The 27005-nt window shown below is 35.2% G+C and overlaps 1 protein-coding gene across 4 annotated transcripts in view; it reads left to right on the forward strand.

The window, feature by feature from the left end:
• The window catches only part of COL4A5 (collagen type IV alpha 5 chain), a 248812-nt gene that overhangs the window by 183190 nt on the left and 38617 nt on the right, over positions 1-27005 (forward strand). For all 4 annotated transcript variants that reach the window (XM_058714479.1, XM_058714478.1, XM_058714476.1 and 1 more), the window contains 7 exons: positions 7349-7462; positions 12740-12907; positions 13803-13892; positions 14612-14761; positions 16528-16626; positions 18007-18096; positions 18517-18656. In XM_058714479.1, the coding sequence (XP_058570462.1) occupies positions 7349-7462; positions 12740-12907; positions 13803-13892; positions 14612-14761; positions 16528-16626; positions 18007-18096; positions 18517-18656 (851 nt within the window). The remainder of the gene's footprint in view (positions 1-7348; positions 7463-12739; positions 12908-13802; positions 13893-14611; positions 14762-16527; positions 16627-18006; positions 18097-18516; positions 18657-27005) is intronic.

A 27005-nucleotide genomic window follows, 5' to 3' on the forward strand; every position in this document is an offset into this window, starting at 1 on the left:
TAGATTCTTTAAAGTTGGTATTGAGTAAGTGGTCTCAACTAAAGAAATTTCTGAGACACAGTATGTTAAAAAAATAATGAAATAATAATTATGAAAAGTACAATTTTCAAAGGATGAGAAATGTGGAAGACAGAAAAAGATAGATTTCTGTGGCACCTTAAGATCATACAATTTTGGCAGCTCTTTTTAATAAAGAGAATACAAAATTACAAATAGAAAATTGGGATACTGTAATGCCCAACATCAGGTGGTCTTCAGTCCAGCTAGGCTTGTCATACTCATTCAACTACCATAGGCCATATTTTGCATCAGCTTCATGTAGAAGAATACAAGGATAGGATGTACAGTGTTCTAAGCAGAGCAGTGTTAGGAGTTTCCCTTGTGCATAACTCCTCAACATCAACATTTATAGAATATTCCACCCCACAAGAGCACGAAACACATTCTTCTAAAGTGCACATGGTGGGCACCAGGGTGGCTCAGTTGGTTAAATGTCTTACTCTGGTTTTGGCTCAGGTCATGATCTCAATGGTTAGTGGGTTTGAGCCCCATGTCGGGCTTCATGCTGACAGTGCAGAGCCTGCTTGGGATTATCTCTCTCCTCTCTCTGCCCCCCTTTTGCTCGCATGCTCTCTCTCTGTCTCTGTCTCTGTCTCTCAAATTAAATAGATAAATGTAAAAAAATAAAGTACACATGGAAAATTCATCATGATCGATGATAATCTAGGCCTTAAAACAAACTTTGGAAAATTCAAAATATTGAAATTATGTAGTATAGTCTTTTAGCATACTGTGTTTAACAAGAAATCAGTAATAGAAAGCTATCTTGGTAAATCTTGACATGTTTGGAAAATAACCAAAGCACTTTTATTTATTTATTTATTTATTTATTTATTTATTTATTTATTTTTGCATTCTCTAAGGAAGATCTCATGACCTTCCAAAGCACTTTTAAATAACTCATAAATCAAAAGGGAAATCACTGTGAAAACTAGAAAGTATTTTAATTTAATAAAAATGAAAGTAAAACATATCAAATTCAGAGAATTCAGATAAAGAAGTAGTTAAAAGAAAATTTATGTGTGAAAAGCTTTTATTAGATAAAAAGAACAACTTTTCACCTTAAGAAATTAGACAAGGAAAGTAAAATAAAAAGACAATCAGAAGATAGAGCAAAATAACAGTAAGAGCAGGTATCAGTGAAATTGAACACTGAAAAACAATAGAAAAATTCTGTGATACCAAATGGCTTTCTTTGAAAAGATTAATAAAATGGATATACCTCTAGCCAGGCCAGCCAAGAAAAGAAACAAGAAGAGACACGTGTTACCACTATTAGTAATGAAAGAGGGGGCATCATTGTAGACCCTACAGACATTAAAAGAATAACAGGGGCATATGACAGACATCTGTATGCTCATAAATTTGACAGCTTAGATGAAAAGGTTTAGTTTCTTAAAAGATACAAACCACTGAAGCTCACTGAAGAAGAAGTGGATAATACAATATTTATTAAAGAAATTTAGTTTGTAATTAAAATCCTACCAACAAACTACAGATCCAGATGGCATCGTTGGTAAATTCAAACAAACATTTAAAGAAACAGTAACACTAGTTCCACACAATCTCTCTCCAAAAATAGAAGTGGATAGATTGTTTCCCAACAATTGTATGAGGCCAGCATTACCCTGAAATCAAAAACCGTCAAAGACATCATAATAAAAGAAAGTTGTAGACCAATATCCCTCTGGAACATATTTATATATATATAAAGTCTCAGGAAAATATTAGCAGATCTAATCCAACAGTATATAAAAAAGATTATATTCTACAACCAAGTAAGATTTATCTTCAGAATACAAGGCTGATTAGAAAATCAGTGTAATTTGGGGTGCCTGGGTGGCTCATTCAGTGAAGCGTCTGACTTAGCTCAGGTCATGATCTCACAGTTCATGAGTTCAAGCCCCACGTTGGGCTCTGTGCTGATAGCTCAGAGCCTGGAGCCTGCTTTGGATCTGTGTCTCCCTGTCTCTCTGCCCCTCCTCTGCTTGCACTCTGTCTCTCATTCAAAAATAAGTAAATATTAAAAAATTTAAAAAATCAGGGTAATTTGCTTCATCAGCAGTCTAAAGAAAAAACACAATATTATCATCTTAATAGATGCTGAAAATTATTTGGCAGAATTCAACATTCATTCTGCAAGGGTGCTCTCACAAAATTAGAAATAAAAGAGAGCTTCCTTAGCATGATAAAGAACATTTACAAGAAACTTGATCCATTATATTTAGTGGTGAAAGACTGATTTTACCTGAAGATATGGAACAGCATGAAGATGTCCTTTCATACCACTCCTTTTCATTATCATACTGTAAGTCCTATAAAGCAATGAAATGCCATCAGGCAAGAAATACAAATAATATGGTGACAGATGATAGCTACACTTGTGGTGAACATAGCATAATATATATACTTGTTGAATCACTGTGTTGTACACCTGAAACTAATGTAATGTTGTGTGTCAACTATGCTCAAGTAAAATAAAATCTCATCATTTGAAAGACCTAAATGTGAGACAAGAAACCATCAAAATCCTAGAGGACAACACAAGCAGCAACCTCTAAGCTGGACCTCTAAGCTGGACCAACTTTTTATTAGACATGTCACCAAAGGCAAGGGAAACAAAAGCAAACATGAACTATTGGGACTTCATCAAGATAAAAAGCTTCTGCACAGTGAAGGAAACAATCAACAAAACTAGAAGGCAGCCTACGGAATGGAAGAAGGTATTAGCAAATGACATATCTGATATCTGATAAAAGGTTAGTACCCCAAATCTGTAAAGAACTTAGAAAACTCAACACCCAAAAACAAACAACCCAGTTAAGAAATGGGCAGAAGGCACAAATAGACACATTTCCAAAGAAGACATCCAGATGGCTAACAGACACATTAAAAGATGCTCAACATCACTCATCATCAGGGAAATACAATCAAAACAAAGATGAGATACCACCTCACACTATCAGAATGACTAATATTAACAACACAAGAAACAGCAGGTGTTGGTGAGGATGTGGAGAAAGGGAAACCTTCTTGCACTGCTGGTGGAAATACAAATTGGTGCAGCCACTTTGGAGAACAGTATGGAGTTTACTCAGAAAACTAAAAATAGAACTATCCTGTCATCCAGCAATTGCACTAATAGGTATTTACCCAAAGGATATAAAAATACAGATTCAAATAGGTACATGTACCCCAATATTTATTGCAGCATTATCAATAATAGCCAAACTATGGAGAGAGCCCAAATGTCCATTGACTGATAAATGGATAAAGAAGATATTGTGTGTACACACACGCATACACACAGTGGAATATTTCTCAACCATCAAAAGGAATGAAGTCTTGCCATTTGCAGTGACATGGATGGAACTAGAATGTAGTATGCTAAGTGAAATAAGTCAAAGACAAATACCATATGATTTCACACATACCTGGAATTTAAGAAACAAAACAGATGAACATATGAAAAGGGGGGAGCAGAGAAGAGAGGGAAACACACAAGATCCTCTTAATGATAGAGAGCAAATTGATGGTAGATGGAGAGAGGTGGGTGGGAAATGGTCTAGATGTGTAATGAGTACTAAGGAGGGCACTTGTTATGATGAATCACTAAATTCTACTCCCAAAACTAATATTGCAATGTATTTTAACTAAGAAAATTTAAATTAAAAAAAAAACCTCATCACTAAATAACCCCCCCAAAATAGAAATAAAAGACATACAGATTGGAAAGGCAGAAAAAAAACCTTTCTTTATAGGTGACTTGATTTTCTATATAGAAAATCAAAAATCTACAAAAAAACTCCTTGAACTAAGAATTGATGGGATACAAGGCAAATATACAAAAGTAAATTGTATTTCTAAATGCTATTATGAGCAACTAGAAATGAAAATTACACAGAACAGCATTATTTGAAATAGAATAAAATAACATGAAGTACTTAGGTATATTTCTAAAAAATATGTACAAGATCTGTATGTGGAAAACTAGAAAACACTTATGACAGAAATCAAACTCCAAACAAATAGAAAGATCGTTTGTGTTTATGAATTGGAAGGCTCAATATTGTTAACATAACAGTTTTCTCCAAGTTTATTCATAGATTTAACATGTTTCCTAGCAAAATTAACAGTAGTTTCTTATTCAAAATTTTTTTTGGAAAGGGAAAGGACCTAGAATAGCCAAAATAATTTCACAAAGAAGTATAGAGTTGGAGGATTCATAGTATTTAATTTCCAAACTTAATGTAAAGCCACAGTGATTAAGATAGTGTGGTATATGTGAAATGAGAGACACATACAGATCAATGGAAGGCCATAGGGAGTCCAAGAATAGACTTAAAGAATTTGATTTTTGACAAATGGAAAAGGCAATTTCAATAGCAGAATAAATTTTTTCAACAAATGGTGCTAAATCAATTGGTCATCCATGTGTAAAACAAAACAAAAAAGATGAACCTCAAACCACGCTTCACACCGTATACAGAAATTAACTCAGAATGGATCATAGACTTAAGTATATAACCCAAAATGATAAAAAAAATTTTGGAACAGAGGCAAACATTTTCTATAAAGGGCCCAATAATAAATATTTTAGTTTTTATGGGCCACCTATGGTTTTTGTCATATAATATTTTTTTTTCCTTTTTAACAACTTTAAATAATGTAGAAACCATTCTTAGCTCACAGGCAGTTCAAAATGAAACCTACAGGCCAAATTTAGCCCATGGGCAGTACTTTATTATCCTTTATTTTAGACGAAAGCATAGGAGAAACTCTTTATGATTGTAGGTTGAGCAGAGTTGTTAGATAAAATACCAAAAGAACAGTACATTTAAGAATTGATAAATTGGACTTAATTAAAACGAAATGTACTTTCATACCATGTATCTGACAAAAAGGACTTTTAGCCAGAATATATAAAGAATTCTTCAAGGTCAGTAATTAGGAAACAACCAAATTTGAATTTGGAAATACAGGCAAATGATTTGAACGGATACTTTACCAAAGAAGGTATCTGAATAGTAAGCACATCTAAAGATTCTCAATATAATCAGTCATCTAGGACATGCAATTCAAAACTACAATGAGATACCATTTCTTATCCTGTCAGAATAGGCTTCAAAAAAGAAGGAAAACTGGCAATACCAAGTGCTGCCAAAAATGTGGGGTAACTAGAACTGATACATTACTAGTTAGAATTCAAAATGTTATAGCCACTTTGAAAAACAGTTTGGGAGAAGATATTTGCAAATGACATATCTGACAAAGGTTTAGTATCCAATATCTGTACAGAACTTAGCAAACTCAACACCCAAAAATGAATAATCCAATTAAAAATGGGCAGAAGATATGAATAGGCATTTTTCCAAAGAAGACGTACAGATGGTCAACAGACACATGAAAAGATATTCAACATTACTCATTATCAGGGAAATACAAATCAAAACCACAGCGAGATATCACCTCACACTTGTGAGAATGGCTAAAAACAACACAGGAAACAACAGGTGTTGGCAAGGATGTGGAAAAGGGGAACTCTTGCACTGTTTTTGGGAATTCAAACTTGTGCAGCCACTCTGGAAAACAGTATGGAGCTTCCTCAAAAAACTAAAAATAGACCTACCCTACAATCCAGCAATGCACTACTAGATATTTACCCAAAGAATACAAAAATACTAATTAAAAGAGATACATGCGCCCCGATGTTTATGGAAGCATTATCTACAATAGCTCAATTATGGAAACAACCAAAGTGTCCATCGACTAATGAATAAATAAAGAAAAGGTGGTACATATATAATGGAATATTACTAAACCATAAAAACAATGAATCCTTGCCATTTGCAAAGACATAGATGCAGTTAGAGAGTATTATACTAAGCGAAATAAGTCAAAGAAAAACCAATACCATATGATTTCACTCATGTGGAATTTAAGAAACAAAACAAATGAACATGGGTGGGGGGAAAGGAAAGGCAAACCAAGAAACAGACTCGTAATCATTGAGAACAAACTGATGGTTACCAGAGGGGAGGGGGCATGTGGGGATGGGGGAAATAGGTGATGGAGATTAAGGAGTGCACTTTTGATGAACACTGGATGTTGTATGGAAGTGATGAATCACTAAATTCTATACCTGAAACTAATACTACACTGTCTGTTAACCAACTGGAATTTAAAGAAAAACTTAAAAAAAGAAAAACATTTTGACAATTTCTTATAAACATATCCTTACCACATGACCCAGCAATCCCACTCCTAGTTATTTTTCCAAGAAAAAATGTGACACTTCACACAAAAATCTCTAGGTCAGTGTTCATAGCAGCTTTGTTCATAATTGCCAAGAATTGGAAATAGCCCAGTTTCCTTCAGCTAGTGAATAGATGAATGAATTGTGGCATGTTTGCATAATAGAATACTATTCATCAATAAAAGGTAACAAACTACTGATTTGTACAGCAACTTGGATGCATCATGCATTATGTTAAGGGAGAGGAGACATACTCAAAAGGCTACATACTATATGATTGCATTTATATGCTATACTGGAAAAGGAAAAACTATAAGACGTAAAACAGATCAAGCAGTTGCCAGGGAATTAGAGTGCAGAGAGAAGTTGACTACAACCAGGTACAGGAAGCCTTTTGGTTTGATGGCACTATATATGTATCTTATATATCTTGATGTTGGTGGTGATTATATGACAGTATACATTTGTCAAAACCCATCAGAGTACATTAGAGAGTTTTAGTATATGTAAAAAAAAATTTTTTTAACTAAGAGAGACAGAAGATAGAGGGACAGTGAAGTTTCTATGGTCAAAGTATTTTACTGATGATGGGACAGGCTTTAGCTTGTTTATGGGACATGGGCCCAAGTTAACAAATAAGAAGATGTTAAGGGTTACCTACCTTAAAAAAGCAACTTGAAAATATATTTTATACTTATAGATACTTACCCAAACTTATAGATACTTATAGATGAGTTGCAGGCAAAAGAAATGTGTGGTTTGTAATCTTATGTACTATTTTGTGAATTTGATTTTAAGTATTGAAGTTGAGTGCTCAGCATAGGTTAAATTATAAGTCTGTAAGTTTTAATTCATTTCCTATTATCTTCTGTGAGTACTTCTGCATACTTTTCTTGCTCTATGATTGGTTAGCTTTTCAAGATCCCTGCTTACTATGATGCGCCTTTTCACATGGGTGTTGTGGTTCCTAATGACTAGTGACTCAGCTATTGTTGTTGTTTTTAATATTTAATCTATATTTATTTCTTAAAGGTGATATTGGGCCAAATGGACAACCTGGGCCAATGGGACCTCCTGGGCTCCCAGGGATAGGTGTTCAGGGACCACCAGGGCCACCAGGGATTCCTGGACCAGTAGGCCAACCTGGTAAGATTGGAGTAAATAAATGTGCATTTTGTAACACTCATTATTAGAGGTTGGTTAGCTCATCAGTAAAGTACAACCTATGTAACAGTTTTCCAGAAAACAGATTTGAATACCATGTCTACTTGTATAATATTGTAAAACTGAAAAAGTATAGATCACAGCATAAGAGCTACTTTAATCCCATATTTTCCCTTCGTGTTCATTTAAAATTGATCTATTGACAATAATACAGTTTAACATTGCAGTATGTTGCCACAGCATACAGTCATTAAGCTAGTGGCAGTCTTGGAATCACAGTCTAGTGCTGATTATTTCAGGTCTGAGTAGCTGTACAGAATTAATAGACCTTTGTGGAATCTTTTAACATTTCTTTGCACATTTAACATTCTGTTAACAATATTTTTTAGGCATTCTCATTTCTTTTTCTTTTTTAAATTAAACAAGTGCGTTGAATTTTTCCCCCTTTGCCCCTAAATCAGCAGTTGCTTTGCAACTCATAAGCTCGCTAAACTTTTTTTAAATTGTTTTTTTTTAAGTTTTTTACTGTTTGTTTATTTTTGAGAGACAGAGCGCAAGTGGGGAAGGGGAAGAGAGAGGGAAACACAGAATCTGAAGAACGCTCCAGGCTCCGAGCTATCAGCATAGAGCCTGGCATGGGGCTCAAACTCACAAACCATGAGATCAGGACCTGAGCTGAAGTCTGACACTTAACTGACTGAGCCACCCAGGCGCCCCTAAACTTTTTTTATATACATAGGCAAAACAAGTTTTGTCAGCTGGTAACCTGGTAGAGAATCATATTGTTCCTCTACGTTTGTGTGAGAGTTTACTTGAGTTTTGTGGATTCTGAGCCATCTGGTTATGCACAGTAAGGGCCACTCTTGAGCCGGTATGTTACTGTAAAGCAATGTAATAATTCCTGAAGTTAAAACAAATATGAAAAACTTAATCATTCCTTAACTTACATGAATATGTCAGATGACTTACATGTAGACTTACAGTAGAAATATATTTTCTGCCCTTAAATGACAATAGATATTTTGTTAATTATTATGCTAAAATCTAGAAACACCAATTAACAATATAAAAAGTCTGGAAGTAAAGGTTATTTTAGGGGCGCCTGGGTGGCTCAGTCGGTTGAGCGTCCGACTTCGGCTCAGGTCATGATCTCGCGGTCCGTGGGTTCGAGCCCCGCGTTGGGTTCTGTGCTGACAGCTCAGAGCCTGGAGCCTGTTTCGGATTCTGTGTCTCCCTCTTTCTCTGACCCTCCCCTGTTCATGCTCTCTCTCTCTGTCTCAAAAATAAATAAAATGCTAAAAAAAAAATTTAAAAAAAAAGGTTATTTTAGCTTATTTCCTGTTTAAATATTTTATTTTATGGCACATTGTACCTTTTTTTTAATGGCCCCTAACATGTCACTACTACTGACTTAAAAATAAGAAAACTTACAGTGTTGCTTTGAACCAGGTTGTTCAAACCAGGTTGTTGTAGCTGCTTCAACACTTATGAAAAAACCATTCTGTTCAAGTAACGCAGCGAAAGGATCTTGAGAAAAAACAATTTTTAGGTTTGGTCATTATAGTCTTGGCCTGCTCTTCCACAAAGATGGCTAAAATGAATTTATCATTTCTGTTGTGTTTTGTCATTTCTTTTATTTCCCAAAATTGCATGAGGTTTTGTAAGCATTCTGAATTCTTAAATCACAGCTAAACAAGAGTGGAAATACTACTGTTAATAACAAGCTGAACAAAATAAGAATACATCTATTTGTGGTTTATGCTTTCTCAAATTTAGCTAATACTCTAAATATTTCATTCTTCCAATGTTCTCTGCTTTTTAACTTATGGATATATAGGTATATTAATTTATAAAGTCTAGATAGGACAGGCAGGGGAAAAGTAATGTTGCTGATTTAATCTCATCTCTTTCTTCTGTAAATATATGCTTTGCCATAGAAGTCAAGATCTTAACTAATATGGTTCAACAAATGAAGTTAATAGCAACTGTCATGAAAATGTATTCAGTGCACTCTTATTAATATAGATATGTTATCAAATCACAGATTTTTTTACTATAGGATAGACCACATTTTATATTTAATACTAGCCACATATACTCACTTTTTATATAAATTTATTTATATCACCAAAGCAGAAAATTATCTTAGCCCATTTCAAAAACATTGTAATTTCTGTCCATACATCTAAATGAAAGGGTGATCAGGAAGGCTGTTACTTATATTTTGATACACCTGACTTAGACTGCATGGCTAAAATTGTAGCTACTAAATGTTTTCTAATAAGCTTATTTAATATACTTGCTGTGTTTCATTTTGCAGTAGAAAACGTAATGCAAAATATTCTATATTGTCATCTGCCCAGTATAAAATGTTTGCATTATGCTTTTCAAGCATTTTTGACTCCAGCGTTCTGCTGTAATTTAACTTTACTATTTGTCATTCTCCTTTCCAAGGCAGGATACACAGTTTAATGCATGTTTATAAATTAAGGAACTGTTGAATTATCAATTCCTCATTTGACAGCAGGGAAATTAAAGAAAAAAATGCCAAAGGATAAGCAAAATGCTTTTCATTCCATGCCCTACTCATCGGGGCAGAAATGGAAATTATTGATTCTTATTATTTGATCTGGCTATTAGCTAGGAGATCGCTGCTTTAGTGAATCTTTTAGAGGTCAGTTAGATATACTCAATTCCATGTTTACATATCATACCCTAACCTGAGCCAAATATATTATAATGCTTGCCTGGCCTCAGGAAAAAGTACATAACTGAATCAGTTCAACCTCATTGCTACTAATGTGAAACAAAGAAACAAGGAATTAGTCATGTCATTTCATAGATGAAGTTTCCTAACATATTTTCATCTATGAAGTTTTCTAACTTTTTTTCAGCTATCAAACCCTCAGTTAGCATGTGTGTGTGTGTGTGTGTGTGTGTGTGTGTGTGTGTGTAAAGTTCTCACAGATAATATGTGTTTTTGAATTATACCCCTTTTTTCAGTAACTGGTTCCATTTAGCTGCCAATAAATTAAGCACATCTGTATACCCCTCATGCACTTACCCTTTATAGATATAGCCATATAATTCCTATTATTATATAAGGATGAATTTATCATTTCTGTTGTGTTTTCTCATTTCTTTTATTTCATCATCTTAATTCTTGATCTTACTAGGATGCCTATTTCTGACAATATTCATGGAAAATATCTATGCTATGAAAAGTACTGCATAATATCTGTTACTACTACAAATAACAATAAAAAAAATCTTTGCTAGTACATGCGGGTTTGTTTAATCACAGTCATCCACTAATTATTATTGAATTCTCTGTACCTAAGCTGTTATAGTATAACATCAAATTCAGTTTTAAATTCTAACTTATCTTTAGGAGCTTAAGTTCCAAAAGGGTTATTCAAAGTAATATAAGGATCAGAGATAAAAATGTAAAGCTGATTTTCATCAAAGAGGATGTAAATTTAAAAAAATAAAAAATAAATAAAACAAGTAATAAAAATAAAAATAAATAAAATGATACCTTAAAAAAGAGAGCATTACTTTTTGTGAATGTAAATATTTTAGTGTGTCTCTGTTGGCAAATACATTTCATTTATAGAATATGGTATATGAACACCTTAATGAATGCCTACAGTAAGTTTCTTTACTCATTACTGATATATGACAGTCATGAGTCAGTATCTAATAACTTCTACTTGTAGACGTTTTTGTTCTCATCTTAACATGCTTAGTTTTGTCTCCTAACCTAATCAATCTTTTGGCAACTTGCTTCTGCCTGGGTAGTTCATCTTGCTACTAAACTGTAACTCCTGCCTCTTGAACTTCAGGCTTACCAGGTACTGTAGTTCTTTCTCAAAAGCTGGATCTTAAAGTAAAGCTTTAAACATGAAAAACAAACAATATTTCTCCAGACTTAAGTATTTGGTTTCTTTTCATTCTTTTGTGGAGCATATTTCAAAGGACAAATTATTTATCTCAAAACCTCAGCTGTCAAAAACTAGTTGGAATATAACAATACGCAGCAATCCATATAGAGCTATAATAGTGCTCATTTTTAGGTATCATCATACTTCACAAATACAATAATATAAAATCTCTCTCCCCTTTTTATAGTATTTTTTTATGAAATGACAGCATTGGAACCATCACCACTGTGCCAACTAAACGGAATTCTCTAATCTTTGAAGTGAATTTTATTGGTTTAAGGACATGCTGGTATATGACACCAAACAGATCTTAAAATCCTAGCATCTTGCTCTATTATAAAAATAATTGTCTATGAACCTTCAACAATAAAATTAGGTCTTATTGTTGAAAGGACCCTTGGAATGGTCACCTGGCTCAGCCTCTAGCTTCCAGTCAGTTGTATCCCCAGATGTAGATCAACAATATTAAGTGACTCACTAAGTCACATAGCTGATAGGTATTGGAGCGGGAACTTGCTCTGTGTTTGTAGAGTAATTCTTTTCCCTATATTCTAACCATCTTGTGTCTTGGAGTAGTTCAGTCTTACAAAACTTACTAAGGTTAAGCATTTTTTCAATGTCATATTTTTTCTGTAAAATCCTGGTTGGAATACTGGGAAATAAAATTTAACAACAAAAACTTATGGTAATGTATTATTAAAACAACATGTAAAATGAGGTTAAAATAAAGTCAAAAAGGTCCATGCAATGGGCTTATTCAGTAATTAATCATTCTTATGGATTATGGAAATATAGCCCAATAATCCATAGTACCTTAGAGCAATGCAAATCCAAATGCAGTCAACGGACCAATGTCAAATCACAAACTGCTTGTTACCACTCTGCATTGGAATTAAAAGAAACTGAGAGTAAGCATTTAGAAACTTTTATAGCAATTTGACAGTGTAATTGTAGTTGTTGAATTTAATAGCCGAGGGTAGACATGTATTATGTATGTCTCTGGTTTTTTTATTTTAGTTCTTTTAGTCATTTTACTGTATTTTATGAAAAATATTAGTCCAGGATTGACCAAGAATTAAGAAAAGATTCGTCCTTCACCAGAAATAATTTGAGAAGCAGTTTCATAGAGAAATGTACCTGAAAATCCTGAAGTTTGATGGTTAGGTCATTTTATGTGCATGATACCAAAAGAATTTCTGACTCACTGTTAGGTTTGTTATAGAAAAGAGTCTGTCACTTGTTTGCTAGAAAAATGATCAGACACATCTCTTAAAACTACTTCAAAACTGGTTAATATTGGTGTTGTATTAACTAGGCTTACATGGAATACCAGGAGAGAAGGGAGATCCAGGACCTCCTGGGTTTGATGTTCCAGGACTCCCTGGTGAGAGAGGCAGTCCAGGAATTCCTGGAGCACCTGGTCCTATGGGACCCCCAGGATCACCAGGGATTCCAGGAAAAGCAGGTGCCTCTGGATTTCCAGGTAATTTATTTAAAGTTTTCTCAGGTTTTGGATTCAGTAAATTAAAACTCTTATGATTCCATTATATTATTCCTTTGTCGTACTTTTCTGGATTGACCTAGTCCTTAAGGAAAAGTGTTAAATGTCTTTTCAAGACACTCACTTTGTTATTTACATTATACTTTTTCTCTGGGAGATTTCTTGTTACATATTGCTGTATAGAAAATTACCCCAGAATTTAATGGTTTAAGTCAACCTTTTTTATTTTGTTCAAGATTTTGTGGGTCAGGAATTAAGGCATGATTTGAATGGGGTCATTTATCTCTGATCCAGATGGCATCAACTGGAGAGGTTGGGATGAAGGATCTACTTCCAGAATGGCATTTCTCTGACACCTGAGTGTACCTTGGCCTCTTCACATGTCTCTGATTATCCATAATGTTTCTTCACATGGCTTAGGATTGTTATATTATGATAAAGTCAGGGTAGTTGCTCTCCTTCTAAAGGCAGCTGGCTTCCAAACAAGAGAATCCCCCAAACCAAAACCGAGTGTTCCAAGAACCTCAGGTGAAAGCCACAAGACTTCTTATGATCTAGCTTTGGGAGTCACAGTGTCACTTAGTCAAGGATAAGGCACAGAGTCAGCCCAAATTCAAGGGGAGAAGGCTACACAAGGGTGTGTATACTGGTAAATGTGGTGCATTGTGAGGTCATCTTTGGAGATAAGCAACCACAGTGAGTCTTCATATTCATAGGTATTGGCAATAGTGGTCACTATGGTTACAACAGTTGAAAAAGGGTAAGACTTAGTGCCTTCCCTCCAACCCTCAGGTCTTCCAATTGCCATCTTAAAACTTACCTTTTATCTTTCCAAGGTCAAGGAAAGGTAAAAGTTAATTATTTATATTCTTCAAAGGTGCCAAAGGTGAAATGGGTATGATGGGACCTCCAGGCCCACCAGGACCTTTGGGAATTCCTGGCAGGAGTGGTGTTCCTGGTCTCAAAGGTAATATTCAGAGTTGGCGGCAGATGCATGTAAGAGAGAAAATTTAACATCTTTTATGTCAATACATTTTTATTTGACTGCTTTAAAATGAGCAATGCTTGCTTGTATATTCTTTTTTAAGTTTTTAAATGTTTATTTCTTTATTTATTTTGAGAGAGAGCGTGTGTGCATTCAAGTGGGAGAGGGGCAGAGAGAGAGAGAGAGAGAGAGAGAAAGAGAGAGAGAATCTCAAGCAGGCTCAATGCTATCATTGCAGAGCCCAATGCAGGGCTTGATCCCAATGGAACCATGAAATCATGACCTGAGCCAAAATCGAGTCAGATGCTCAACCAGCTGAGCCACCCAGGTGCCCCACTTGTGTTTGTTTGTATGTGACATGGCATTTAAATAGGTTCTGTTTTCAATGTGGTGGCATGTATAATTTGAATATCGTGAAATGTGGTAAATGCTCAGCTCAAAATAACAAAATATAGGTATTAAATTTTGATTTTTTTTACAATTCCTATAATTGTCAAAGAACCCCAGAAAATATATGAAGTGTTATTTGAATATAAAAATGTGTGTGAATTCAAGTTATTCATAGACAATAACCATGGCGCATAAGTGTTTTGGATTGTCAGTGACCTACCAAACTGTGGAACATATGAATAATGTTTATATGCATTAATCTTGGAAGGATGAATCTGATCTGTTGTCCTCCACACACATGTCGGTTTTAGGTGATAATGGTTTGCAGGGTCAGCCAGGACCTCCTGGACCTGTAGGAGAAAAAGGTGGTAAAGGAGAGCCTGGCCTTCCAGGCCCTCCTGGACCAATGGATCCAGATCTGCTGGGCTCAAAAGGAGAGAAGGGGGACCCTGGATTACCAGGTGAGTGAATGTATTTATTCGTGAATGTGTTTACTGGTCTATCTGAAGTTTAATTTTTAATAGCATGAAAAGTTGACTTGTAGCATAGGAGTCACCAACAAAAGGCACTTAGATGTATCAATTTTTGGTAATGAAAATTTTCACCTGATTTGTACTATTTCAGTGATCAACTTTTATTTAAGTATTTTCTTTGTAGTTTAATCTATCACAAACTATGAAGTCTTAAAATAGACTTAAGGCAGCCATTTTCAGGCTTTCCAGAAAGTAGTACAGGATGTGGTTGAGAGAAATGGATATATGGCCAGAATCACTTGGAAAACAGATTTCAGTGCTTAGGAAATTTGCTGGTCCTTTAATTTTTTTCCCATGAAACCAGATGGGAAAGAGTGGTATATTGTTGCCCTGCAGTGTTTTGATATCCATATCATACTTGGCTCTAAATGCAGTTCATTGTTATTCTGCCATGGAAGAATAACAAGTATTAGACTACGAAGAGCCAATCTCAGCCCTGGGGGAAGTTGCTGAAAGTAGGTTTAGGGAACAACTGTGTTACTATTGTTATTTTACTAGAAACAAATAAGAAGTATAACATTGATTTTTTATTTATTTTTATTTTTTTAATGTTTATTCATTTTTGAGAAACAGAATGTGAGTTGGGGAGGGGCAGGGAGAGGGAGGGAGACACAGAATCTGAAACAGGCTCCAGGCTCTGAGCTGACAACACGGAGCCCGACGTGGGGCTCAAACTCACAGACATCAAGATCATGACCTGAGCTGAAGTCGTATCCTTAACCAACTGAGCCACCCAGGCACCCCAACTTTGATTTTTTAAATACAAAATTCTTTTTTCGTTTTACAAAACTGTAACATATAACAAGGCATCAGAACATGTAGATAAGCATGAATCAAATAAAGTACTTACAATCTAATCTATATAGAATAGCCTTTCAAAAAAAACATGGAACTTTAAAACTAGCTGTGTTTATTTGCAGCTTATAGTAAAGTTTGTGGCTCTTTTTGGTTTGTAAACATTAATATTGTTCGTGTGTGTGTGTGTGTGTGTGTGTACACAGATATGTTTCCCTATGAGCAGGACTTGGTGGGATTTTTTTTCTCAAAAGAGTTTAAGACATTACTATAGTTTTGTATGTTGTCAGAAAAGAGACAGGATTGCCTCATTTTTTGTATTGCTAAAATGAGATATCTTTCTTGAATGACTCCTTATAAGACTTCTCTTTCAATTATGCCTTCTGTAAAATAAGAAGCAGTAAACTCTATTATAATATAATACGGCTATTAAAGATAGTTGTAGAATCTAAGAGGTAGTCTAAAGATAATCTGCTCCAGTTCCTTCATTTTACAGTGTAAGAAACTGAGGCCCAAAGAGGAAAGTGACTTCAGTAATGAGTGCATTGAATTTCTTAATGATAGCTCAATAAAAAGTGGAGGAGTTTAGTATGTGTCCAGTGCTATTTGGTTCATGCTATATCAGAATATCATGGGTTCCTGTATTTCATTCATAGTTCAGAATTTGGGTTGCTTGCCTTGTCAAATTATTTTTTTATGGTTAACATTTTTTAAAATTTTATTATAGTTAAATTCTAGTTAGTTAACATATAGTGTAATATTGATTTCAGGAGTAGACTTTATTGATTCATCACTTACATATAACACCCGGTGCTCATCCTAACAGGTGCCTTCCTTAATACCCATCACCCATTTAGCCCATAAACCTAACTTGTCTTCCCTCTACTCATCCTTGGAAGGTATTCCTGGAGTTTCGGGTCCAAAAGGTTACCAGGGTTTGCCTGGAGACCCAGGGCAACCTGGACTAAGTGGACAACCTGGATTACCAGGACCATCAGGTAAGTATGATAGACCACCTGTAGCAATGTAATGACTGATCTCAAACCCTAGAAAAATGATTATGTATTTATCATATGTGATGATGTTTTGGATCTTTTCATGACAAGATGCTTGGGTAACTACTGAGATTTGGAGCTCTTTTTTTGGCAAAAATGTTGCCATTTGGCCCAAGTGTCAACTGACAAGATTTGTAGAATATTTTTTTGCTCAATTTCTTCTTTTTGAGGGAGTGAGGGTGTATACAGAATCAGAAGTATATCCAAATAAGGTGCTGTGTTTTATTTACGTACGTTGAAACATATGTAAATGAGACAGTTATCTGATAGGCGCTGAGAAATTTACCTTTTTTTAGTTTTTGCCTTCAAACAAGTCAATCATTAAACTACGTAAAGGTGGCTGCTGATTCTATTTTTTAAAGTTTCTAGGGATGAAAATTTTACAACCTACCTTGGTAGTCTGTTTCAGCATGAATCACCCTCAGAGGCCACATGGATTTTTTCATTATTTCTAATAAAACTCTTTCTTGCTGCTTCTTAAGCCACTTTATTTAGTTAGGCTCCTAAGGAATTAAGAGAAGCTAGTCTCCATCCTCATAAGTGTCCTTCAGGTCACTTATTCTGCTCTAGACTCTACTACGTTGTCTTAATATAGTTGGAAAGAGAAATTCTCTTCCTTTTTATCCTTCACATCTTCTGTATTCTCTTCCCTGAGTTGGAAGCCAGTGTGGAAGAAAAAAAGAAAAGAAAAAATGTTTAAGGCAACATTGTGGTCCTTAGAAAATACCTAGGTAACACCGCACAGTTTAGGCACCTAAGCTCTAGGAAGAATGTCTAAACACAGCAGCCAGGACTGTTGGAGGTGACAGTATAGTACTTCTCCATCAATCTTCATCTATCCCTGGCCTCATGAACTGGGAATATATCATAACAGGATACCACTTTCCATTTGCCAGTTTCATAATATCAGACTTACATGGGAAAGCCATTTATGAATCTTTTAAAAGCAGACTCATTACATTGGATTTATCTGTGATAAATACAGTAGGGGTAGTTACACACATACAACAAATAGAACCTTGTTTCCAATTGGAAATGTTTTAGGGCAAGACACTAGATGTCCTGGTAAAATTTTTGCATTTTTAAAACTAATTTGAATTAAGAGACCTCTATCACCATGATTATATTGTAATATGTTCCCAAGGAGATTTCCTAGGTATCTCTTGCCTGTTTTATGCTGAGTTAGATCTGTGGAACTTAATCAGGTATTAAGATTTGATCCATCCAATCCCATGCTTGCATTATAATTACAGCCCACTCCAAGAAACCAGGCAACCTCAATATTGCTGACTTATCTTAATTTAACCAATTTGACTTTTCTAGGTCCCAAAGGTAACCCTGGTCTCCCTGGGAAGCCAGGACTTACAGGACCTCCTGGACTTAAAGGAAGCATTGGTGATATGGGTTTTCCAGGTGAGTGATGGCAGTCTCCCAAATATTTAATCCCATCAATGGAAGATGGCTTCGGAAAATTTGTTATCAAAATAGAGGCTGGTTGTGGATAAAATCAAACTGATGCAATTACTAAGGTAATCCGTGGATAGAGCTCTCCCATCACACAAATATTTGAAGTGGGAATTAATGGACAGAGTTTTAGAAACATTAAGAGTAAGAATCAACAAACATGTATCTTTTCTCTAGCTGTACCCCTTTCACCTAAACTTCCTTGAAAAGTAGGCTTTTAAATAATCCTAGTTATAAAGGATTATTTTTAACTCAGAATTTGCAGAGTTCTTTTTTAAAAAATCTTTTCCCTTGGTCATATGCATCATAGATATGCCATAAATAAAGAATATTTTGTAAAAAAAAATGCATGTTATATGTGTTCAACAGGCCTTCAGGGTGTAAAAGGGTCTCCTGGATCTCCTGGAGTTCCTGGACAACCTGGCTCCCCAGGATTACCTGGACAGAAAGGAGAAAAAGGTGATCCTGGTATTTCAGGCATTGGTCTTCCAGGTCTTCCTGGCCCAAAGGTAATTCTACTCCATGCATATGCCTGAGCAGATGTGATTTTTTTAAAATACTGTGCTCAGTCCTAATTCTTCATTAAACAAACTATAGAATGACATGGTATATTCTAGAAATTCATTCCTTCTGTTTTCTCTTATTTTGTAAGGAGATACTTGTAGGGTTTGTAGCCAATCCAAAAAGAGGAGGGAGACATTCTGATTTCTTTGTTTTCCCTCTATCTTAATCTCTGAGTATATTTCAGTAAACCAAAGGCGTATTTTTCCTTTTTAGTGACAGAATTGTTGATCTGTATCCTAATATTATTATAAATGAATATGAAAAGACTTATATAAACAAAGTAACTTATGCAATTAATGAAAGTGCTGTAGTATTCCTAACTGCATATTGGAGGTAGTTCTCTTAAAACAGTTTTACATGCCCCTCTATGCCCCTAGTCAGTGTGAAAACTTTGGTAGTGTTTCTCCACCAATCAAATTTAGGATGTATTTTGGAATCATTAGACTCAGCAAATATTTGATACCTTCTTAATTCCATGTAAAAAGGTGATAGGTCCTACTGATCTGGGGAAGTACTTTTTAGCCAGGAGAGATGCATACATTGTCTATTGTATATGTTACAGATGTTTTCTCCAAGTCAATTGTTTGTCTTATAATATTGTTTAATCATTCAGTCAGACTACAAAGCTAGGAAGTATTAGAAAAAGAATGGTGTTACTAAACTTGCATGGAATTAATGAAAATTCCCACTGAGATATGAATTTACTGAATAATGTTTTATTTCCTTTTAAGCTGTCCTTTTTATTTTTTAATTTTTAAAAAAAAATTCTTATTTTTAATTTTAATTCCAGTATGATTACATACAATGTTATATTGGTTTCAGGTGTACATTGTAGTGATTCAACACTTCCATACAACACCCCATGCTCATCACAAATGCCCTCCTTAATCCCTGTCACCTATTTAACCCATCCCCCCACCCACATCCTTTATGGTAAACATCTGGTTGTTCTCTATATTTAAAAGTCTGTTTCTTGCTTTGTCTCTTTTTTTTTGTTGTTGTTCAGTGATTTTACTCATGTGGAATTTGATCATTTCTTTTTAACAGTATACAAAAAGATTTTAGTTTGATTGTGTAGTCAATCAACTTATTGTAAGAGATAATCAAGAGAAATCTCTGCATATTAACTATAGATTACCAGTGTAAAGTCTATTGAAAGGATTCTGAATTTTTCTGTTCTATTTAAATTTTACCAGCAATAAATGATGACATTAAAAAAATAATAATAATACAGACATGTCAAGGGTAAAAGTGAAGATTTCCTTCATAACATATTTTCTTTATTCCATTCCCTTCCCTATAGAAATCCACTGATAATAGTTAGTGTGTAAATTTGAATCCCTTGCTATACATTTTTATGTATATATACAAAATTTTGTTTTGTTTTTTCTACATATATTGTATGTGTGTAGAATTATAGAATACATTCTATCCTATATTTGCTTTATCATTTATATCTTTTAATCTTTCTTTTTTAATATATATTAGACAATTTTTGTTGTCATTGTACATTATTTTTAATATTTGCATGATATTCTGTTGTTGCAAATAATATCATAATGAATATTCTTAGACATATCTGTGGACACATGTATAATTAGTTATACTGTATAGATTCCTGAAAGTGTCTAGGTCAAAACATAAGTACATCTAGATTTTTGTCTTATAAAGTTTTATATTAATAGTAATCAATAAACTTGATTTTAAAAATCAAGCAGTATGAAACAATGTGAAACAAAAAGTCCTTTTTCCACACATATACATACCTCAAATTCATAGTTCTTATTATCTTTAATAGTTGTTCACAAAAGACTTTTTTAAATTCTTTTTAATGTCTATTTATTCTTGAGAGAGAGAGAGAGAGGCAGAGAGTGGGCAGGGGAAGGCCAGAGAGAGAGGGAGGCACAGAATCTGAAGCAGGCTCCAGCCTCTGAGCTGTCAGCACAGAGCCCAACATGCAGCTTTAACTCACTAACTGCAAGATCATGACCTGAGCCAAAGTTGGAGACTCAACCGACTGAGCCACCCAGGTGCCCTCAGAAAAGACATTTTATGCACATGTAAGCATGTATTTATGATAGGTATTTCATCAATTTTATTTTATTTTTTTTAATATTTTTAATGTTTATTTTGGGAAGAGAGAGAGACAGACAATGTGAGTGGGGGAGGGGCAGAGAGAGCAGGAGACACAGAATCCGAAGCAGGCTCCAGGCTCCGAGCTGTGAGCACAGAGCCTGATGCAGGCTCAAACTCATGGACTGTGAGATCATGACCTGAGCCCAAGTTGGATGCTCAACCGACTGAGCAACCCAGGCGCCCCAGTATTTTATCAGTTTAAGACTCCATTTTTTATATTCAAAATCTCTGATATTGAGGTGCATCTTACAATGGAAAGCATCTTACAATTATAATTGGAAGCATTTTTCCTCAGTTACTGATTCATGAAATGATGCTGCATCTTCCAAATACAGGTATCTTATATTTTTATTTACACCAAAAAAAATTCATACTATATATCTGCTCTGGACCTAGCTATCATAACTTAGTAAATTTTAGCAAACTGTCTTTATTAGCCCATAAATAAATGCCTCATTATTTTTCATAATTATATAATATTTTGTGTGTGGGTTAACCATAAATAGTTTAACCTATTATGAATACTGAATTGTTTCTATATATTCATGATTAGAAACATATGCGGCTCTGAAGATTCTTACCCATGTCTCACATACATATCTTAAGATTATTTGGTAAATATTACCACAGAATAAATTCTAAGTAGAGTTGTGGGAACTCATCATATATATATGCCTTTGTAATGTTGATAGTTACTGACTAATTTTTTCTTAAATATCACTACTGCTTTATACTGTCTTGATCAGTGTAAGAAATTTTCTATTTTCTCTTCATTTTACAAATATTGGGTACTATCAGTCATTCTAATTTTGTTAGTTTAAAAGGTGAAAAGTAGAGTATCATTGTTGAAATTTGAATTTTCCTAATTAGAAATGAGATTTCTTATGCTTATATCTCCTCTACAAATTGTCTATTCATGTTCTTTTGTCATTTTGGGGAAGGGATTTGGTTGTATATTTCCTATTGATTTCTACAAGTACTTTATAACGATGCACCCATTGTCTATTATATGTGTTGCAAATATTTTCTCCCAGTCATTTGTTTGTCTTATAACCTTGTTTACTGTTCATTTATCATGTAAAGTTTAAAATTTTTACATAGGCAAATGTTATACTCATTTATTGGTTCATTCATTCAGAAAATACCTATTGAGTGTATATGAGGTGCCAGGTACTGTTTTAGGTGCTGGAGATAGAAAATGAATGAACTCTTAAAAACTGAGAACAAACTGAGGGTTGATGGGGGGTGGGAGGGAGGGGAGGGTGGGTAATGGGTATTGAGGAGGGCACCTTTTGGGATGAGCACTGGGTGTTGTATGGAAGCCAGTTTGACAATAAACTTCATATATTGAAAAAAAAAAGGAAATGAATGAACCAAACTCACTGCCTGCATGGAGGTGACATCTATTCAATAAACAAATGAGTTTATAGTGTGTTAGAAGGTATGGCAAAAGTTAAGTGAGGCTTGGGTATAGGAATTGCTGAGAATTGTTACATTTTGAAATAGAGTAGTGAGGGAAAGCTGCTCTAATAACAGTTGATCAAGTGACATGCAGTGAGGGAATGAGTCATTCGAAGACCCCGAGGTGGGAGCGTACCTGACATGTCTGAGGTACATAAACGTGACTAGGGTGGATTAAGCAGAATGAGTGAGGTGAAACTAAGTAGGTGATGAGATCAGGTGGGTAATGGGAGATAGATTAGAGCCCTTGTGGATCATAGTAAGGGATTTTACTACTGAATGAAATGGGGAGTGACTGGAAGGAGTAACATGATTGTACTTAAATTTAAAAATATATCATAGCTCCTATTTTGGAACCAGATCATAGAGGAATAAGGATGAAAACAGACCAGTTATAACATTATTTAAATAATACAGACCTGATATCTTGATGGTTTGGATCCAGGGCAAGCCAGAAAGATTTGCTTATGGAATATGGGAGGAGAGATATCATGGATAACTCTAAAGTTTTTTTCCTAAGGTACTGGAACAATGGAGTTGCTAGATACTGAGACAGGAGAGATGTGGGGAAAGAGATTTAGTGGGAAAGATCAAAAGCATAATCTTCTAATGGTTATAAAAACTCCTATATCCTAATATTATAAAAATAGACCTATGTCTTTCTTCTATACTGCATGATTTTGTTCTTTATATTTATATCTTTAATCCATTGGTTTTTTCCATATGTTGTATGAGGTGAGAAGTAGCTTCATTTTTTTCCAAATTAGATATCCGGATAACCCAACTCCATTTGTTTGGAGTAAAGTCTCCATTCTTTACTCATTGATTTGAAATTCCATTTAATTTTTTTTCTAAATGTTTTCCTATATATTTTTTGCTGGGCTGAGCAAATGTTAACATTTATATAATGAAATCAAATTACCATAACTTGTCTCTGAAATTATAATGAATATCAGCAGAAAAACATGTTTCAGTTGGCAAATGTCCATAGTATATTCAACTCTTCAAGCAAGAGGCTAACTTTTAGTTTCTTTCTCTATGCAGCCTTCAAGCAAATTCTAAACTCAATTTGGATACTTGCAGAGCTGATAAAACAAATAAATCATGTATTTGAAGTAGCCTGTTGTTATTTTATCATATAATGGTGACACACTGAAAAATAAGATTTTATACCTCATTTCTACTAGATGCAGGCAGTCCTTCGCACAGTTCTGATATGCACAAATTTGTTGCCACAATTTATTTAAATGACATGAGTCCACAACAGCATGGTTCAAACTCAAGCTACCATGGTATGTTAGCTTTTCAATCCATCAATCTATAAATCACTATATAAATAACAGTTGTGTATCATGATCAGTGAACAATTATTTCACTTCTTTCAAATTGAATCAGTCATTAATCACTGTGAATCTGATATTCCCTTAATGCCCTGGTAGCAAAGCATGTAGTTGTGTTGCCTCTTTGCCTCTCATTGATAAACCAATGTGAAATTTTAAAAAGACGGATACTCAAAGGAGAAAATTAACCAACAGAAATGAAAGTGTAGCAAAAAAAAAATGGAAAATGGCAACACTGGAATGTTGACACTGACACCATTGACAGATTTTAGACTTTAGAGGTGAGAGACTTTAGAGGTGTAGACAAGGAAGTTTGTGAAAGAAAACTTAGCAATATATGACTTTACATATATAACTTACATGAAGAGAGATTTTAAAGTTGTGAGAAAAGTTTTTAAAGGTCATGGAGCAATCATATTTTTCTCATTAATTATGAAGACCTCTTTACATGGTTTCAGCTTGCATCTTCATTTTTGTTGTTCCATACTATTGTGCAAAGTGAGTAGTGCCTATGTTATAAAGAAAGAGTAGAATTAACATTTTAGGAGACATAATAGTATTATTGGGGGATGGCAAGCATAAGAAAGAATTCTATAATTAGTGAGTTGCTAAGAAACAAGGATAGTGGTAGGGCAGTACAAGATGTAGGCATAAGAAGATCCTGAACATACCTCTTCTCATGGACAAAACAAATCTATAGCTACATAGAGAACACTTAATTCCCTCTGAAAAAGACCTGAAAACTAACTGAACAGCTTTTTTCACAACAAATAGTAAAAGGGCCACATAGTGGTTAGCAGAGGCAGAGATACTGACTCATCCAAAACCCTACCCCTGCCATGATGACCCACAATCAGAAGGGATCCCACAAATCTGGAGCTATTCCCTGAGTGAGGGATTCATGCCCCACATCAAGCATGCTAACCCCTGGGGCCTGTAACAGGGAGACAATCCTGCAAAACATCTGGCTTTGAAGACCAAAGGAGCTTACATCCAAAGGGCTGTCGGGAACTGAAACACCTTTCTTAAAGAACTTGCATGCAAACTCACTCACCTTAGGAACCAGTGAAAAGACAACAGTTTGAAAAATGTCTACACTATATGTGAAGGAGATTCATTTGCTAGTATTAAAACATCTGCCAGAGCACGTTGGACCTCTCTCCAGGGTTGGAAGTGCTGGAAGCCACCATTTTTGTACTCTCCCTCTACGTTGATAGTGCTGGCAAGTGTGACCTAGCCTTGCACTCTCCCATTACCCCACTAAAGATGGCTGGCAAGCACCAGCCCTAGATTCTCCTTCATTCCTGCAAAAGTCGAGAGTGACATGCCAGTTCTGTGCTCTTCAGTGGCCCCCACAAAAACCTGCAGGCGCACGCAGTCCATACTGGGGTCACTCCGTAGTCATCTGGCTCTGGTGGCCAGGGGGCTTGAATTCCTGAATCCCACAAAACTAATAATCAGACAGACAGTTCTTGGCATGCTACCATCACCAGGGGACTACACAGACAGCAGACTAAACCAAACCCCCAGTCTGTCTGTGAAAAGGGACTTGCCTTGGAGTTTCAGCCTGAGGGGCAGACTTAAAGTTTGCCATACACATGGGAGCATCTGGGTGGCTCAGTCAGTTAGGTGTCTGACTTCAGCTCAGGTCATGATCTCGCAGTTCGTGAGTTCGAGTCCCACGTCGGGCTCTGTGCTGACAGCTCAGAGCCTGGAGCCTGCTTCAGATTCTGTGTCTCCCTCTCTCTCTGCCCTCCTCTGCCCCCCCCCTCAAAAATAAAATAAATGTTAAAAAAAAAAGTTTGTCATACGTCTGGAGGCTACAAGGGTGCTCTCAGGGAATGTAGGCTGGAGGATACCATCTTTGCATTCTTCCTCAACCTTGCTACAGTTTGCTGGTACCTCCCAGAAAGGAACTGATACATTTGCCTGAAGCCCTGATTTTTGCAACACCTCCAGTTCCACCTGGTCTGCAGGCCAGCAGGGTTTACTATTGTGATATCACAGGACTATATATATTTGCGTACTTTTAAAGCTTCTGCCTGAGGATATGGTTTCCAATCAGCCTGAAACTAGGTGCTGACTTGAGATTCCTCCCTTTAGAACACTGAGAGGTCTTGGCACACCATCAGCAGCCAGTACGTGTCAAGAGTAAATTTGGCTGCTTAGACAGTTACAAAGGTTTGAGAGACAACAAAGAACAAGGGCTAAGGTTGACCAATAAATTGGATCTTTTACACAAGGCTATTCCTTCAAGACCAGGAGAAGTAGCTGTTTTGCTGAAGAATACAATAACGGAATTGAAAAATATACATACAGGAGGGGTGGAAGAGCAGACTACATGAAGCACAATAAAGTGATCTAGAAGACAGGGCAATGGGACTCACCCAAACAGAACTTCAAAAAAGGAAAAAAAAATATACTGAAAAGTAAAGATGGCTTAAGGGAATTATGAGACAACATAAATCTCAATAACATTTGCATTATAGGGGTCCTAGAAGAAGAGAGAGATAAAGGAGAAGGAAATTTGTTTAAAGAAATAATAGCTGAAAACCTCCCTAATCTGAGGAAGGGAACATAAAGATCAAGAAAACCCACAGAGGCCCAAATAAGATCAACCCAAAAAGGTCAACACTAAGATGCATTATAATAAAATTGTCAAAAGTTAAAGAGAGAATCTTAAAAGCAGCAAAAGGAAAACCCCTGCTATGTACAAGGGAACCCCAATAAGACTATAAGCAGATTTTTCAGCAGAAGTTTTGTAGGAAAGGAGAGAATGGAACAATTCAAAATCCTGAAAAGAAGAAACTTCCAAACAAGAATACCCTCCCCAGCCAAGTTATCATTCAGAGTTGAGGGGGAGATAAAGACTTTTCCAGACAATCAAAAGCTAAAAGAGTTCATTACCACTAAACTGACTTATAAGAGATATTAAAAAGGTACATCTTTAAGCTGAAAAGAAAGTGCATTAATTAGTGACAAGAAAACATGTGACTGTATAAATCTCAAAGGTGAAAATAAATACATAGTAAAGGTAGTGGGTTAATTACTTACATATCTAGTATGAAAGTTAAAAGACAACAGTAGTAAAAATAACTGTACAATAATCATTTAAGGGATGCACAAAATTAGAAGACGTAAAATGTGATATCAAAAACATAAAATCAGGGGAGAGTAAAAATGTAGTTTTGAATTGTGTTCAAACTGAAGTTGCTGTCAACTTAAAATAGATTTTAGTATATCTAGGTTGTTACAGGTGCACCTCATGGTAACCACAAAGCAAAAACCTATAATAGAAAAACAAAAGATAATTAGAAAGCAATATAATCATAACACTAAAGAAAGTCATCAAACCAC

This window comes from Neofelis nebulosa, chromosome X (genome assembly GCF_028018385.1).
Source record: "Neofelis nebulosa isolate mNeoNeb1 chromosome X, mNeoNeb1.pri, whole genome shotgun sequence".
NCBI classification, from domain to species: Eukaryota; Metazoa; Chordata; class Mammalia; order Carnivora; family Felidae; genus Neofelis; species Neofelis nebulosa.